Genomic DNA, 17,926 nt, shown 5'->3' with positions numbered 1-17,926 from the left:
CCTTTTCTAGCCGCGATGCACCGCTTAACATAAGAGAGAAGTTTGAATCCTATGGTTCGGATGTATCAAAGCGTGTGCAAGAGAGACGGATGCTTTATCTTATTTAGGGAGCCGAAGTTATAGATCTAGTCCGGTTGGATCTAGTCTTGAATTGAATCAGTGAGAACGAAAACACACCAACGAGGAAAAATTAAAATAATCATGACACACACACAAGAATGCATAGTAGATGAAGAAGTTAGTTTAAGAAAAAGATTTTTGCTGCCGAAAGACAGCACTTATGGACACTTTAAAGGTTCCAGTTGGAATAGATGCGCTATAACATCAATGATCTTCATGTAGATTAACTGTCTGTGATGGAAATTGAGCATTTTCGAGTTGCTGAGTTGGTGTGTTTTCATTCTCACTGATTCAATTCTGTTTACATGGGTTTGTGACGCTATGGGGTGAAAATGTTTTGGTACGTTCAACCCCCTGATTATTGGCTCGTCTCTCGGGTTCACGCCTAACGTTTATTCAACGCATGTAAACTTGGCAGCGTGTGCACAAGTCCCGTGGTGTAAAAAAGAGCGATATTTCATTTTATGGACTGCTAACAGTTTTAATTACCATCCGTCACACTGGCCCACCACCCCCTTTGTTTACGGCAACGCCTTCAAAAGCAGGCTCCGATTTTTAGCAATCCCTTTCTCCCCACCCTCCCTCTTTGCTCAATCGAAAAGGCTGTGCGTGGTTTAAAGAGGACTGCGGGACTTATCCGAAATTTTTCTCTTCCTGCTCTCAGTGGCGATTCTCGGGGATTGGTAACATTGTTTATCGTCCATTTAATCGTTCTGGAGGTGCGCCCCTTGACCGCTTCGCGGTACAACCCCCGACGCGTTATACTTATCAGGTTCTAGAAAAAACACAAAACAATGGGTAAACAAGGCTGAAAACAGAGAGAGAGAGAGAGAGAGAAAAAAAATACCAACTTGGGACGTTTCGGGGTGATTTCAACTCCCTCCTCGACCAGGAAACAAAAATAAATCATAAAAATCTAAAGACCCTTAAACGCATATTTGCCGAACGTCCTAGTTTTTTTTTTTTTTTTTTTTTTTTTTTCGATGTCTCTTTTTTTAGCCTTGTTCACCCATTGTTTTTTCTAGTTAAATTATTCGGGCTTTCTTTGTATATTATCTTCTTAGGTTCTGTGCATTACACGTTACTCCTATGATTCTATATCATAGAGAAAGATATAAAATAATCGATGTCTAGCCTAAAATCAATTCTTTAAAATGGATTATTAAAATACTAATACATAAAAAGCCGTAGTTTGGCGATTTGCACTCAATGCAACGTGCGTACTTGAGTTGTTGTCGGTCGAATGTGTGCACGAGAGCATCGTGAGATAGAGCTGGATACTTTGCAAAGCTCTTTTTGCCGAAAGAGATCGCATTATGTGTGCGGGATATTGTTAATAAGCTGAAAGGAGCTGCTCAAAAGTTTTCCTCATATGACTCCGCGAGCATTTTTCCCGTCGAACAAAGCGCGAATAAGCTTTGAAACTTCACCAACTTCAAGATATTCCACTCAATTTTCGAAATCTTAGTTCAAGGAGTTATTGCCATTTTTTCTTTCTTTTCCGGGGCAGGCGGGGAAGACGTCGTCGGGAAAGTTTATTTTCGGGAAGAAAACTGCGATCCTCGATGTCGGATTCCGTCGAAAATCCCATCGAGCTAGGTAAACAGCGCACATTTCACGGCCTTATTTCGCAACAGCATACGTTCCTTTTCATCAGAAAAGAGCGGGCCTCTCTCTTTCAGTTTGGAGTCCTTTTTGTTTTGGGTTTTGCTCTCCGGCGCCTCTCCAAGATATCTCTTTCGTTAGCTGGTGTTTTGATTCCTTGTTTTCCTCGCTCACCCAACCAAATCAGCGTTTATCTCTATCCTGTTTTGGTAGATCCTCTCATGCGTAGCAGTTCAGGATATTGCTATGCTCAATCCTCAATAAATGAATAAGGCAACAGCTTGTCAATAAAGGTCACACTCTCAACGTAGAGTTAGTTCCAACGCTTCTCTAAATATGCTTTTCTTGATCTAGAAGTGCAGTTTTCATTTCGTAAAACGTAATTCTAAAGGTCAAGCGCACATCTCCAAAGACGTTTTGTACGTGCCAGACTTACGTCTAAATTAATTTTCAATAAAAAGAGGGAAAAGAAATGAAAATTATTTTTGAATAGCAAAGTGACGATCAAAGGAGGAGGTCATATCCTATCGTCAGGAAAATTAAACGGAAAATTATATGAAATAGACCTGGAATGTTTTGTTGGAAATTTCAGTTTCTTAACGTTAATTGTAAACTAGCAAATCGTAATGAGTTTATTAAAATTTAATGTATGCCTTGAAAGGAATACATTAAATTTGGAAATTTCTGCTTTATAATACAACGACAGCCAAATAGTATGTCCGAATATCCTGTGTCACGACGAGAAGGGAAAAGTTTTACAAAATTTTACTACCCTAATTAAGTGTTAAATTTCTAAACCTAATATTTTTCTTTAACTGATCATCGAAGTTCAAATAATTATCTTTTGCTCCTTTTTCTTGGTCGCACTAAATGGTCTTAAAATTTTCGAGGAAACACCCATATCCGACGGACTTTTTTAATGAGCAAATCGACACGAGAAAAAATTTCGGCAAATTTTTAGAAGAGATCAGTGAACCCTGGTAAAAATTGGCGATAGGAGCTGAGTTTCAAAATACCATAGGAGTTCTTATAGTCGACTGAAGAAGGCGATAGAAAATTATATAGCTGGCTGTAGAAAGTGGAAAAATCATACGGCCGGGCTACACGAAGCGATAAAAAATTAAACAGCCGGGCTACAGTTCCTGTCGCTGGGCTTTACACTTTATCGCCTGGCTGTTGCTTTTTCGCCATCGGCTATAAATGTCTACAAGAAATTGTGTAGAAATACGTGTGCTTTGTAAATCCGCAAGTTTGTACTGAATCACCATAATATTTACAAAACGCACATTATATTTTCCTTTGCTACATATTTGTTTTCATCAATTGAAATGAGAGTAATCCATACAAAGTGTGCAAACATTTCAAAGTCATGAGTTGAACAACGCTGACTCCACGAGATTAAATATTGGAGCCTAACACAAAGCGGAGCGGCGGCGCACTGACGCCTACAAACCTAACAGGAATACTTCACGCACTGCGCAATGCGTGAAGTATCCCTGTTAGGTTTGTAGGCGCGTTTCGCGCTGGCTGCCCGCCCGCCGCGCTGCGCCGCAGCGTACCACGGCGCTTGAAGCAACTATTTCACACCAGAGGTATTGCACAGTATCGTACGAAATTGAGGGCGCTCCAACATATTAGGAATGGCAGGCATTCTTCAAAGTACGGAGCTTTCCTCGCAAAATAAATCAAGATACTACGGCCCAAAAAGAGAGCGGTAGTCCAAAAACTCTTTAAGTCCTAGCAGCCGTAATTAGTAACGGATAGCATACACTTTATCGCCAGGCTGGTACTATCGCCATCGGCTATAAAAGGCTATAAGAAATTGTGATGCCGGCTATAGAAGCTAGTGGAAATCTTACAGTCGGTTGTAGGTCTATGGTATTTTGGAACAAAGATTCTACTGCCAATTTTTACCAGGGAAACTAGAAGAAATTATTGGATGACATTTTCTCATATGCTGCAGAACATAGAAATTGAAAAGGCGCGCGTTTAAATGAAACCTTGGTAAACAACATCTCAAGTAAAGTAGTTTTTGCAAGAGCGAAAACTTAAACTTCATTCTCAATGATAGATGAGTGTTTTGATTGATAAGCTTCAATGACGCGTCAACAACTGGAAAGTGTTTTGATGAATGAAGTTTACGCTTGGTATCCCACGTGACAAGCCAGTTCAGTCCTTCTTGCGGCAGAGTTGTTTAATTTCTTTTCAGATAAATGTGCTTCTGACTCCAAAATTACTCTGAAAAAGATTGAGGAATATTTCAGATTCACTATTAATTATTGAATTCGTCTCACTTAATTATGTCAAGTTTCCATTCGTTCATAGTACGTGGATTAAGTATTTAGGCAGACTCAGAGAGCATTTTACTTACTTAAAATTGGTTTCACAAGAAAAAGGAAAGCAGTGAAGGAAATAATTAGTTTAATCGGTTATAAAATAGCAAAAAACTAAGAGGAAAGTGTCTACGATTGTCCAAAATCATGATTAGACAAGCAACTAAAAGCTATAAATATTTTGAGACAAGTTGTGTCTGAACTTGAAACTATTCGGGAAAATTCCCATTTTCAATGAAAATATTACAGCAAAAAAGAAGCAGGGAGGCGTCCAAGTATAACGTTAGGCCCTACGTCATCTAGTAACGCATCGTAAAAACCCAGCGGCCGGCGACGACAGTGCATTTGCCTCCTGTTTTTAGTTTTTAAGCAACCTCTCTTGTCTTCTTGTTCTTTAAATTCATCATTCTGACTCGTTCTTGATATTTCTGTTTGAGTTTTAAATAAATGTCAGTTTTCGCTTTGTAAAGTACAATTTTTGGTGCCATTGACCTCACTCCTCTCCTGTCTTGACCAGGATTTTGAAAAAAATGACAATAATTTAATTTTTCACCCATGCAAAATATACAATTTTTTAAATGAAAACCATTACGTGGTGCCTTACTTCCTCTTCTCCATCCTATCTGGGCCTGGCTCTAAAACCTATTTGATCTGACTACTTTTCCTCAAAATGAAAATCGTAATACTTGAATATCCTCCTCTCTTTCATTTTCGGCAATCCACATTCATTCTTTTACTGTGTCATCACCAATGTGGCATCGTGATCGTGATGCCTTGTCCTAATTGCAATTAACGCGTGGGAGTGAAATCAGACCTCAGTATTTTTGCTTATCTAAACAAGGCCGCACTTAGTATAACGTCATTTAATCGTCAATCCTTGGTAACGTCAGCAAAGAGTCCTTGCCACAAAGTCAGTCTCATTACGCGAATTGCTTGTTTCAATACTTGTTGAAACATTTGCAAGGTTTTGCACTCGTAGATTAATACATAGGGAGCGTCATTCAGAGGTGACATGAACAACGCTCATACTTGATGTTCTCTATACAGGATGACTCAGATCACGAATTTCTTGTTTAGTTTGAGTCACAGTATAGGGCCTGGTCGAGGATGTATCAGGAATCGACCCCAAGCGATACAAATTTCGTGGTCCCAAATCCACCCGGCCCATCCTTGGGGGGTTAACAAACGGGGGTCATCACCCTGAAAATTGGAGTCTCCAAAAACATGTCGTGACAATCTCAGCAACATCAAAGAAAATGAAACATTTTTAGTACAAAGTGGACACCCAAAAAGTTGGTATTTTGGTAAAAATTCTGTCAAATTGCTATCTATCAATCGCATTGTATTGATTTGACAGGTCCGCCGCGCCTGCAATGACGTTAAACTTGTCCAATGGAATCTGTGCATTATGAGATAACGAAAACTGATTTTTGTTTTTACGTTTTGACTATCTGTATTACTCAATTTTTCCAAAGGATTTAGGTACCTATGTGTATCCCATTAAATTAAAAGCAAATTTCAGGTAGTAGAACCTACGAATAGTCCTACATATCAATCAAAGCATGTAACGACATGAATGCGTGGTACCAAAACAGATTAACATTTCCGCTTCCCTGAGTGTTTTTTTGCTAGCCGGGTTAATTGAAGGTGAACTTCACATGATCAGTATTTCCGAATAAACCCACACATCGCGTCTAAAGCGCCGTCAGTGGGTGGATAGAGGTTTGTTTTGATTTCATTCTTGAGCTCCAGAGGACGTCCTGGTCCCATAAAAGACTATTCCTGCGAGGAGCTAACCACCAGCAAATATATTTTGAGGATGTTCCAAGGATAATGTTATTAATTGCCACTGCAAGCGCAAATACCAACCTGCTTGTTTCTAATGGTCACCTGTACTTTATGAGCCTCTCAGTACCTCTGTATAGCCAAAGTCCATCTAGTACTGAGCTTGAAAGAGACTTTTACCTTATTCGATACTGTGCCGTACCTTCGACTCGTATATGGACTCAGTTTATCAGAAAAGTACCAACCCGCATTAAGTTGAAACTGAGATAAAGAGTTGAAATATTATTTCTCCATAAGGCTCAATATAGAGAATAAACTTTAACCCCTCTTAACGCAGACTATTTTTTTTTCTCGACTTTGAGTTTTTGGGAGTGGAATATATTCAACGAGTGGAACTCAAAAACATATTCTTAACTCATTTTTTTCGAAAATATGGGTCAGTGCCTTTCTGATGAACTCGATCCATATCATATCATACCTGCATGAAGGGGACCGGTCAGGTTGAAATTGCCGCTTTCTTCACCACTTCTTAAACTTCTAGATGCTCTTAAATTTCATGCCTAGTCGTGTTTATCGAAGGCACGATGCTCTCATAGATGACTTCTGTGACTCCTCTTCAGATTTGATCGGCGCCGATCGTCCAGAGGCGACACGAAATCAAATTTCAAGTGTTCAAAAGCTCTAGTAGATATGTTGATGAGTGTCCGAACACGTCATTTCATTGTGAGAAATAAGAGCGCGTCTTCGAGAGGGTTCGAGATGTTACTAGTTGTTTTTGGAGCCGCCGCAAGCGTTGGACAAGTGCGCGATTGATAAAGAGCAAATGAGAAAATCAACACCTACTCTAGTCGCTGACAATATGACTATCTTGTGAACATAAAAAACGAGTGCAATGTCAAGTCTAACAAACGTCGCCGGGATAGAAAGTGCACTCTATTCCCTATCAATTCCACCTCTAAATGTAAATAATATGACTGTAGCAACAAGACATTATCAACAATATTGTCCTTGCAAAAAGTCATTACTATATTACCTCTCTCTCTCTACCTTTTCTCTTATTACCTGTTGATTTTACTCCCCGAAAATTTAGAGAGTCAGGGAGCTTAAAGAAATGATTTGAAGGGAGTAATGATTGAATTTTTTATTTTAATCCCCATCCGAATAATCATTAAAACGTTTATTTAGTCGAGACACATGAGTTGTTTTACCCATTTAAGTAATTTACCATGTGTCCAAACACGCTACAAAACAGATTGGTATAATAGAAATTGAAACATTCTTTTTGCCGTAAATGCAACAAGTTGGATAAGGGAAGTAAATGGTGCATTCCCTGAGTGGAAGATAATTTATGAATGCAAACCTCTTATAGTGCCCGCATTTGCTTGCGATTTAGGATGAGCACTAGGGTGTTTTTGCCGTTTATTTTCACACATACTGAAAATATCCGTTTCGGGTTATTGCAATACCGGCCTCTCAAAGCGCTTAAAATCTAGACACTTCTTATGATTTCAAATACGTTGCCAATAAATACTTCAAAATTGTGCTCACCATGATAGTCAATGACTGAAAGGTTAAACTTTAATATAATTATTTGAGAATGTTCAAAATTCAGCCCCCTGAATTTTTCAAGATAAAATTCGTCGAAATTGAAAATTATGAGCACAGCTGATGCATGCTGTCCGTAACGTCAAGACTTTTGCAAAATAATAATCTCCAGAGGCGTGGCGTGCTTTTCGATGTATCGATTGATCTGCCATATAAACCTATGGGAAATGATCGATAAACAGGGTGTTCGCAGCGAACGCCCTCATAATTGATTCTTTACCATAACTTCAAATGGGGAAATATCGATAATTGATTATTCACGTTTCGCCACTGATAATCTCCTGGTATTTTTCAGGATTAATAATAATAAGGGGGTTTTAATTGGCATGCAGAGCAAATAGGTATTAAGTGTATTAATTGTTCAGTCGGAATGGTAGCCATTTATGGTGGCTTTTTACCCTAGCTTTAAAAAAATGGAATATCTTACCTTCAGGGAATTTTCTGAATTATAAAGTTTTAAGTAATTTACCTATTCCTATCAGATTTTTTATTTGATTATTATTTAATTTGATGGGAAATCATTCAAGGTCAATTTTTTAATGTGCGGGTGAATTAGTTAAACTCGAAATGTTCACTACCTTCTCTTTCAGCCTAAGATGTTATCTCTGTCGTTCGGAATAAAATCGAAACAGAGGCTGAATAGGATGTATTCTATACCGCGGACAGTGTAATTAATACTCTGTTGAAAGTACCTATGGTACGATATCAAATTATTAAAATGATTGAGTTAATTATTCATGTCATTAATTATTGTACACTTTTCTCCCGTATTCTTCGTGAATTCCCTTGTATTTTATTTAAAATTGCAACCTGTTTGATTGATTTGCTCAGCTTGTGACATTGATTTAATTTATGGAGTTCCATGTCTCCCTCCTCTTTGTGTGCCAATGATAATACATGCTAGCGAGCTGTTAGCCAGCCAGTAAGGGGAGAAAATAAGTAAATATAATTCATTCTGTTCGAATGCATTCGACAACATTGCATAACGAACAAACGAATTTACGCGTTTGCAACTGCTGAAGGGGACTATTTTTTGTTTAGAGTCATCTTTCAAGTGCTCTTTTAAGTACACTCAAGTGCTTGTTATGGGTATATAAAACCACCATTCCTTGTGAGAACCAGTTCACTCTCCGCCAAATACTTCGGCTCTGCAGTTTCATTTGAGTCATAACTCATAGATCAGGAGAGTTGACTCGAAATCATATTGTCATTGTAATTCATCTCCGTGTTCCATTCACAATTCAGTCATTGTATAGTGTTCCCTTGAATTGTTTGAGAGCCACAGAGGTGGTTCGTGCACCTCATACCTCTGACCCACCAAATGATCATATTAAATAATTTCATAAAGGAACTTTATTTCAAAAACATGTACAAGTTTGCGTTATATTTGGCTATTTTTGGCTACGCGACAAATTTTAGTGAGGCGTTGGCCTTGAAAAATCAAGCTCTGGATTGGTGGCAGCGAGGTGTCTTCTATCAAGTTTATCCAAGATCATTCCGTGACAGCAATGCAGATGGTATTGGGGATTTAAGAGGTATGCGGGGCTGAATTTTAATTAGAATAATTAATGTCAAATCCAATTAAAAGTAATTGTAATGTGTGGTCCTCCGCATGCACGATGTGATGGAATGCTCCTAATATATAGTATTATTGTCATAACTTTGGGTGATACAAGTAAGGATGGGCGAATTTCTAATTGATGTGACTGATTGCTTACTCAGTTACATTCAGAGGTGGTGAGATCTTATAAAGTAGATGGAGAGGAAAAAGTGATTCAATAGAATATATTATACAGAAATATGACCTAATTAAGGCGAATATATTGCCATTTGGGGCAATGTCTTAAGTTTACTACACAAGTTCCCTCCATTTAACCCTACTGCAAATAATCGATTGCAGATGAAGCAGTCTGTTGAAATGTATATCGATAATTTTACATACATTTAAATTAACGAAATCTAAGGTTGCAAAATTACGAGAATCGTCACTTTTCAGTCACAATTTTTGCCATATAAGGTTTCTACTTGCGTTTGCTGAAGCAAATGTTTACTGTGTAGGCAATTAAACAAATTATCTTAAAAGGGAGACAATTTTCACTAAAAGAGTATAAGATAAATAGAGTAGTGAACTTCATCAATGTCTGTTATTTATTTTTTTCCCTTTCTTGGGCTAAGTCCCCCCTATTAAAACAAGTCTAGGGAAGAACTCTCAACCAATTCTTGAAATTCAACACCTAAGCAAAAATATTTTCTTCTAGGTATTGCAGAGAAAGTGTGGTACTTAAAAGATCTGGGGGTGACGGCAGTATGGCTGAACCCCATTTTTGAATCTCCTAATTTGGATCTCGGATACGACATCTCAAATTATACTAAAATTGATCCGGTCTACGGAACATTGGAAGATCTGGAATACTTAAAAAACGCTCTACATAAAGCAGGTACATACACATTAGTTCACTAACTGCTCTACGGACATTTTCACAACTATTAAAGAGGGGCAGCTCAGATTTAATGACATTGTGTTGATGATAGCTCTTGTATTTTTTTATATGTATAATAATGGAACACGAAGTTCTATCACGGCTTTTGATTCAATTTCTATGTTGCTTTGTTCTACTGATTTCATCTATATAATTTTAGTCCTTTCATATTTTCTCTTAATTTATGGTAAGCTGTGATACAAATATACATCCTCTCCTTTATATCAAAGCAATCAAACATTTTCAGGGTTTTCTGCAACGATCACAGGCCAGTTTCAAGGTTCTCCTCTTCATTCACATCCTTGCCGAAACCGAAGTAAACCTTGGGAAGCTTTCAGCAATGATGCCAGATAATTTCCCTCAGTGCTCGAATTAATACAATAAACTTAACTAAATCACCGCGCTGAAAAGGAAATTTATGGAATAATCGTTTTTTCTCTCTCTCTTTTCTTGAAAGAAACAATTGGTTTTTGGTGACAAGAAATTGGTGATGAAATTAAAATGCCCCCCCCCCCCAAAAAAAAAAAAATTTTAGCTACCCAGCTGAAACACAAACTCTTCTGACCATCATGAGTGGCGGTAGCCACATCCGGGCTAACCTATCCTCCAACAATTGGCAACACAGCATAGCCCGGTCGAGGCAACGACACCATAGCTACACGTCACTGGCTTATATGGGTTTTTAGTTGCGAGTTCAAAAGCTTTTCAAAGCAACGGAGCGACGGAAATCAGAAATGTTGGTGTCTAAGGGTAAACATGTAATTTTTGCCTAACCCATCATTACACTCTAACGTTTTGCATGTCTCAGGATTGCGACTCTTGCTGGACTTCGTTCCTAATCATACGAGTGATCAGCACCCATGGTTCCAAAAATCTATTAAAAAAATTGAGCCATACACCAATTACTACGTCTGGAAAGACGCAAAGTTCAACGCGAAAGGAGAGAGGATGCCACCGACTAACTGGGTAAGTTAAATTGCGCTTTTAGGACTTTAATTATGATTTCATGACCCCCTGGGCCTTTTTCTAGTTATATTTAGACAACAAATATTTTTTTAAATTTATCCGACATTACCTTGAAAATTTCCCCATGCACTTTCCCTCCAGGTTTTTGGAACAATTACACCGCCATCCACTCTTTTCTGTTTTCTAATTTTAAGAATTTTCTTTCTATCACTTAAAATGAGCAAATTTTAATATTCAAAGCCCTGAGACTATTTCATTTCTCCCTAACAGATCAGTGAATTTGGAGGCTACACTTGGAGCTGGAATGAGGAAAGGCAACAATATTATCTCCACCTATTCCATTACAAGCAACCTGACCTAAACTACAACAGCAAAGAACTCGTTAAAGAGATGACGGTGAGTATTCAGATTTACAGATGTTTACAAATCAAAACGGAAATGGAGAAGTGATTAAGTTTTTCCACGAAAGGTGTATTATTCTAAGTGGTATTTCCTTTTCCTCTGCGATTATCTCAATGCATATCCAAACCTCTCAGAAATGTTGTCTCTCCCTACAAAAATATCTTCAAATATGCATAAATGTTTAATTGAATGCTATTGTTGGGTTTAGAAAAATACCATCCAAGTCTTGGAGGTTTTTTTTTGCGGTTATTACATTGTCAAACTACACAAATATTCTCAAAGAACAAGACTATTTGTTTATCTCTGAAAGTTAATAAATGTTATTAGTATAGAGGCGTTTGTATTTCATTAAGGCTACATTTGCAGATATCGTGATGTGCCCAAAAAAGTTTGGAGGAGTCAGAAAATTTTCATTTCACCTTTAGTTTTGAGATAGATGAGATACCCTCAGTGCTGCAACAGTTGTTGATTGACAGATTTGAGGTCTACAGTCTTGGCCACAGTCTCGGATCATTAATCGATCATTTTGATTTCGGCCGTAATTTACTTTTCGAGTAACATACGATTGATTCATTGAGCTGCCAATAAGTATGATAGACACAGTTTTTTTTCTCACATATCCTCAAGAATGCATTGGTTTTTTAGCGTGCTTGCAGGAAACCATCCTTAGTTTCGGTTTATTCTCGTTTTAATGATTTTGATGTTTTTATGTGCCGAATAGGATGTGATCAGATTTTGGCTAGACAGAGGCATTGATGGTCTTCGGATGGATGCTGTTACCTTCTTGTATGAAGATCCCCAGTATAGGGATCAAGAATTACTGTCCCCAGATCTAGATCCATGGGATTTTAAGAGCTACAATCGCTGCCACACGATGGACCAACCGGCAACATACAGATTAATAACGAAGTTCAGGGAGATTTTTGACGCCTACTCAAAGAAAGATGGCGAGACTAAGTAAGTAAGACAAGCTAATCTCATATCAGCAATGATAGTATATTTTTAATTCCTAGAGATATAAGCAGAATCGGGCTATAGAACCACAGTAAGTTGTGCCGCGCGCCATGTCATTCGTTGCCGCATGTCCGCTTTTATCTTCAGCAACTATTTTAACTCTCCGGAGATCAAATTGCATACCCTCCGAAATGAAGGAATTTCGAAACGATCCATTTTTAGCAGTCGACACAAGGTGCAGTGCATCGCGCCATATCTTTTGTTGCCGCAAGTCTGCTTTTACCCCGAGCAACTATTTTAACTCTCCGGAGAGAAAATTGCATATCCTCCGAAATGAAGGAATTTTTAAATGATCCATTTTGTAGCAGCGTAACGTTTTATAAAAATTTTCTCAAACCATCGTACTAAAGTTTAAAACATAGTACAATTTTACTTAAAGTTGTCTTTATTCCAATATTTTCAATTATTATGCTTTAATTCCACAAGTCGTTTTAAGAAAAAAAATTGCAAGGAACGTAAAAATATTTCTGGAAAAAATCCCAAAACCGAGATAGGAACCTGCATTTCTTCCAGAGGTGTGTTGGAACAGAGTCCAGAATTTCTGCTGCACAGGAGTAGCTTTCAAAATTAATTTCGGTTCACAGCACGTATGCTTATTAATTCAACGTTACTGTTTATATTTTGTGCGCTCTGGCAAATAGGAAAAAAACAACAATCTGATACACATAAGTGGTGACTTGAGCACCAACTGAGATTACTTGGAATTAACAAAGTAAGATCAGTACCAAGCACAAGATTAGCTCTCAATTCGTAACATAACATATTTACATCTTATGTTGCAGGGTCATGATAACAGAGGCATACACATCACTAGATAAAACTATGGAGTACTACAAGTTTGGTGACAAACCTGGTGCTCATATGCCTTTCAACTTTCTATTCATCACCTCTCTTGATGGGCGGTCGCCAGCAAAGGAATACCAAAGAATAATTGAAAGTTGGATGTCAGGAATGCCCGAGGGACAGTGGCCCAACTGGGTGGTAAGGCTTTCATATATTATTCACGGGCAGAAGGAGAAAATGTAGGATTACAAAAAAATCCAGTTCCTCATTCACTGGAATAAATTTTGAGTGGCAAAAACCACCCACTTCAACAAAAATACGTCAGCTTATTTTAATTTTTTTTTGTAGAAGTAGTGCTCAAAAATGCGAGAGTGGTCGTATCTTGACAGACAGGAGCGATCAGAACCGTAGAGGTACCCTTATAAGATTGAGGATGTTGCTCCTTTAGATAAGAACAAGTCTTTGCATCAAATCAAAGTGTTATTAACTAGATTTTGAATTTCAACATCTTTTATCGTTTTTGCGATCTATATACCATCCACAGATAATAGTTTCAAGCACTACTTGCTTTTTTCAAGAGCCTAGTATCAAACGTGCATGGAATATAACATATGATAAAGTGTAGGTACACTACTTAAGTTTACTATTATCAACACCTGATACGCATTATCTAGCGACTTCCAATGGAGAAGAACCAAATTCCACCATCTTTCCTCAAAAACCATACGGTAGTAAAAGCGCTCCATGGTCGTCAATAATTCATGTTTGACACGAAATAGTATGATATCTACTCTCCTTATACAGAGGTAATAATTGGCTAGTAACACTTTTATTAACGTTAAAGTATTATAGTTGTTTGCCGACTGCACGATAGATATTTTGCAATTTCGGTAGCGAAACTAAACAGGATAATCAACTCCGCGGAATATAGTGTAAGTTAATTGAACGATATGCACCAGTTTACAATGGGTCGTTTCCAATATTACAGATTGGTAATCATGATAACCACCGGCTTGCTTCGCGATACGGTACTGATCTAGTGGACGGTTTGAACATGATTGGGCTCCTTTTACCTGGCACCGGTAACACTTATTACGGCGACGAGATTGGAATGGAAGACACCAATGTTCGATTTGATGAGGGAGTCGACCCGCAGGCTTGCGAATTCGGCAAGGAGAAGTACCGCCTCGTCACGAGGGACCCGGAAAGGACTCCCTTCCAATGGGACACAACTTTAAACTCTGGTTCGTGCACAAGTATTCCTGAAAAAATGTGTTGCTTGAACGAAACCGAAAATTACATATCCCTGTAGAGTATGCCTTTTAGGATCTTTCTAGTATAATTAGACTATTTCTGTCAAACGGAGCTATGTGCATTATGACGTGAGGCCTGTTATGCATATATTCGTATGGGTCTCCGTCTGGCAGAAATACATCCAATTATGAAGCATTTTTAGACGGAAAGTAATATTTCTTAAATGTTTTTTAACCTTACTATTTTCCGTTGTTTCGTCGTTTTTTTTGTTTTTTTTTCGGACTACCTATGGCGTGAATAAGACTCTAAATCAATGACATGGTGCAAATGTGGGGGATGCTTAACTGTTTAAAATTAGGTCCTAAATGATTCAATTTTAAATTTTAAAACAAAACTGAAAAATTCCACGGAAAAACTGATGAAAAATTCATATTTATAGAGGGCATGACTGACCAGCCATGAATTTAAAAGTAGATTAACTGTCATTCAATATGTGCAATTACATAGTAACTCTCTTTACAACTTTCGTGAAACTGAGAAATTCCACGGAAAAACTGATAGAAAATTCATAGTTATAGAGGGCATGAATAGCCATGAATTTTACAGGAGATTAATTGCCATTCAATATTTTCAATTACATTGTAACTCTCTTTACAACTCATTCACAGAGATCATATTTGAAGCAGATAGATCTCATGCACCTACTAATGTCAATATTCCTTCTTTTTCAGGGTTTTCTGCCAGTTTGAAAACATGGTTACCAGTCAACTCAAACTTTTGGCGGTTGAACCTAAAAGCACAGGTTCAGTCTGAGGGTAACAGCCACTACAAAGTATATAAACGGCTTATAGATGTGCGGAAAACCGACACGATGCTGTATGGTGCCCTTGAGACCCACGTTCTCTCTAAATGGGTCTTCTCATTTGCTAGGTATGGAGCTATGCATCTGTATTATTTTGACATTTTTTTAAAAAGAAGCAGGACTGTGCCACCTCAATAAGCTAGAGTTTAGGGAGTCCGGGGAATATTAAGTCATCAAAACTAATGCATTCGCAAAAAAGGCGCATCCTCTACTTCCAAAAACGACACAACCTTTTTCAAGTGATGACATAAGTTGAACATTCGTATCGTTATATATAAACTTATAGTTAAACTTACAATCAGTTTAGTTATCAACTCTTTGATTGTAAAAAGCTGAATTCAGCACTGAAAGATATTTTGATTCCATTATTTTTTCCCGCAGACGTCAAAATGGCAGTGACACGTACGTGGTCGTCGTCAATTTGGGAAGTGAAACAGCTCCTGTTGACCTCTCAGCGTTCATGAATGACATCCCTGATACGCTCACCGTTCACACTAGCAGCATTAATTCCCAACATCAACCTGGGTAAGTTCATTTGAAACGCCCTATTCATAATTATTTTGAGTTAGATATTGGAAAATTGAGTTACCTATTAATAATTTTTCGTAAAGCTCACTTCATTCCTCACATGAAAGGATAATAATTATGTAGAATATGTCAAAACTAAATGTGTATCTTTACAAACAGCAGAGCGGTTAAATATTTTTCCAGGTCATTTTATTCTTCACCTTTGCGTATCTTTTTATGGGTCAAAAGTGGCATCACTGTCATGAAACCGCGAGTACTTAAATTTCGGTTTGGAAAGCGGGCGTATTTATCATGATTCTAGGATGAACCTTAGTTGCATTTTTTATTTAATTATTTATATTTTAATTTACTTTTTTAAAACACGGCAGTTTATTGAACGAAACATGATATGGCCAGACGCGGATCCAGCAATTTGGCAACACCGGATTTCGTCTATTTAAACGTATGCTAAATAATCGATTCTAGTCATAGCACCTGACCTCTCCAAGAATCGATGCATTTCCATAGGTTTAAATCGAGGAAAGACAATGTTGCCAATTTGCTGGATCCGGCAATGATAATAGCTCAATTCATGCATCGACTAACGCAGGTTGAAGATACATTACTTTGCAGGTTTATATAATGAAGTCGTTCTTTTTTTTCAGGGACAAAGTGGCTATAAATGAATTCATGATGCGGCCGAAATCCTCCCTTCTCCTGACAACTGCCTCAGAAGTGCCACCGCCATCCTATAAGACGATAACATCGAGCTCGTCGAAGCTGAATGTTCCAATTGGGACTCTCATTTTATTCCTCTTTTGTAAATACTTAGTATAGCGCGTCTGTGATAATTTAAATAATTAAGATACATTGAATAAAATATTAAAAGGTTGCTTCCCATTTCAAACTCCTTTGAATACCTTTACTGTGAATGTTACTAAAATACTGTTCATTTTGCGATTAGATGAGTGTAATATGGAACTGTAAATATATTTAAAATATATTGTAAAAATGTACATACATTTTGAATTATAAAACTTCTGTATAGTTACTATTTAAATAAAATATTTTTTATAGAAGCCATTCGAAAATTTTTGGTCACAATTCTCGCTTGAAACATTATCCGCAAGTCACGCTTAAAAATCCAAAAGAATAGCAAAGCTAAAATGCTTATGAATGACGATCAAATATAAAACCTGTCACCTTTAAAATAGGTCCAAAATTCCAATTTAAAATACCAAATTAGCCCTTAAACATCATAGACAAATCTCCGGAGGAGGAAGAAGTGTATAATTTTTTCCAAAATGAATATTATTGTTGAGAATCCTCATAGAAAGCCCTTTGGCCTCTGTCACACATACAGTAAATTGACGACTAAGTTGAATGCAACCAAATAAATCACCCTTCTCGAGAGCAATTCACTATAAATGTCGATGAGTTTGCCAAACTTTAACGAATTTTCGAATTTCATCCATTTTTTCTGGCACGTATATTTAGAGCTGCCTTTGGCAACCGTTTTGATACTGGTTCCAAGAAAATGTGCCGAGTGCATATTCAAACGTATAGTCTTAGAGCTGCCTAGCGCAAATTGTATTAACCTGGCCAAAGAATGAAGAACATCTAAATCATCAAAATACTGCGTTCTTGCGAATTTTAGTGCTCCCAGATATTAAAAAGTTAAGATAAATTGGCTAAGCGAGGACTTAAAATATAGGCACATAAAATAATGAAACGTATCATTTTAATACCTAGAACTCGCTTATTCCGACAAGTAAATTCCAACAATAAGTAACATGAACGAACCATAGCACAATCCGGAAACTGCCGTAATAATCATTGCAGATCTTTCCGCGTATCTGGAAATAATTTGAGGATGTTGACAATGTTTCATTTTCACCGGGGAGAGGGTGTTTTTTTTTAATCCGTGAGCCAGAATATTCCGTTTGTTTGAAACAAGTGATAGTTTTGGTTCATTTTTTTTTTTTTATTGCTCAAGATGGTCCAATAAAATTTCCGAGCAAACGCACAAGGAGATCTGCAGAAAAGTTTTTCCAAACAACAAAACTAGACGTGAGCAAAGAGACGCGCGCTGATGACAGCGCAGTCATTTAAAATAATAAAATTCAATTTTCACGCTTAACCTTCAGAGGATTCTTGAATGCTGAGGATATTCCAATGTTCCTCAATAAGTATTGATGAACTTAAAAGAT

General features: G+C 37.5%; 2 protein-coding genes across 3 annotated transcripts in view; one reads left to right on the top strand and one right to left on the bottom strand.

Annotated features, from left to right (window-relative positions):
* The window catches only part of LOC109039449 (G-protein coupled receptor moody), a 264,915-nt gene that overhangs the window by 138,785 nt on the left and 108,204 nt on the right, over positions 1 to 17,926 (bottom strand). The window contains exon 1 of one of the 2 annotated variants that reach the window (XM_072298372.1): positions 6,322 to 8,423. The exons of the other annotated variant lie outside the window; for it this stretch is intronic. Within the exon in view, the coding sequence (XP_072154473.1) occupies positions 6,322 to 6,327 (6 nt within the window). The 5' untranslated portion in view covers positions 6,328 to 8,423. Of the gene's footprint in view, positions 1 to 6,321; positions 8,424 to 17,926 lie in introns of those variants that run through there. 2 annotated transcript variants of the gene reach the window in all.
* On the top strand, positions 8,579 to 16,795 carry LOC109039447 (alpha-glucosidase). Its single transcript, XM_019054926.2, has 10 exons — positions 8,579 to 8,983; positions 9,707 to 9,886; positions 10,737 to 10,894; positions 11,165 to 11,290; positions 12,018 to 12,253; positions 13,093 to 13,291; positions 14,082 to 14,337; positions 15,079 to 15,277; positions 15,591 to 15,734; positions 16,382 to 16,795. The coding sequence occupies exons 1-10, from the start codon at positions 8,770 to 8,772 to the stop codon at positions 16,551 to 16,553; spliced, it is 1,884 nt and encodes a 627-aa protein (XP_018910471.2). The 5' UTR covers positions 8,579 to 8,769; the 3' UTR covers positions 16,554 to 16,795.

Source organism: Bemisia tabaci, chromosome 3 (assembly GCF_918797505.1).
Source record: "Bemisia tabaci chromosome 3, PGI_BMITA_v3".
In the NCBI taxonomy this organism is placed as follows: Eukaryota; Metazoa; Arthropoda; class Insecta; order Hemiptera; family Aleyrodidae; genus Bemisia; species Bemisia tabaci.
Note: the sequence above shows the minus strand (reverse complement) of the source record. Positions and strands in the feature narration are given on the sequence as shown.

Bases quoted from the DNA above. Each gene is read 5' to 3' on its own strand.
- LOC109039447 (XM_019054926.2), top strand. From the start codon at position 8,770: ATGATCATATTAAATAATTTCATAAAGGAACTTTATTTCAAAAACATG. The intron at 8,984-9,706 runs GTATGCGGGGCT...ATTTTCTTCTAG, and splicing joins TGGTATTGGGGATTTAAGAG to GTATTGCAGAGAAAGTGTGG. The intron at 11,291-12,017 runs GTGAGTATTCAG...TGTGCCGAATAG, and splicing joins AACTCGTTAAAGAGATGACG to GATGTGATCAGATTTTGGCT.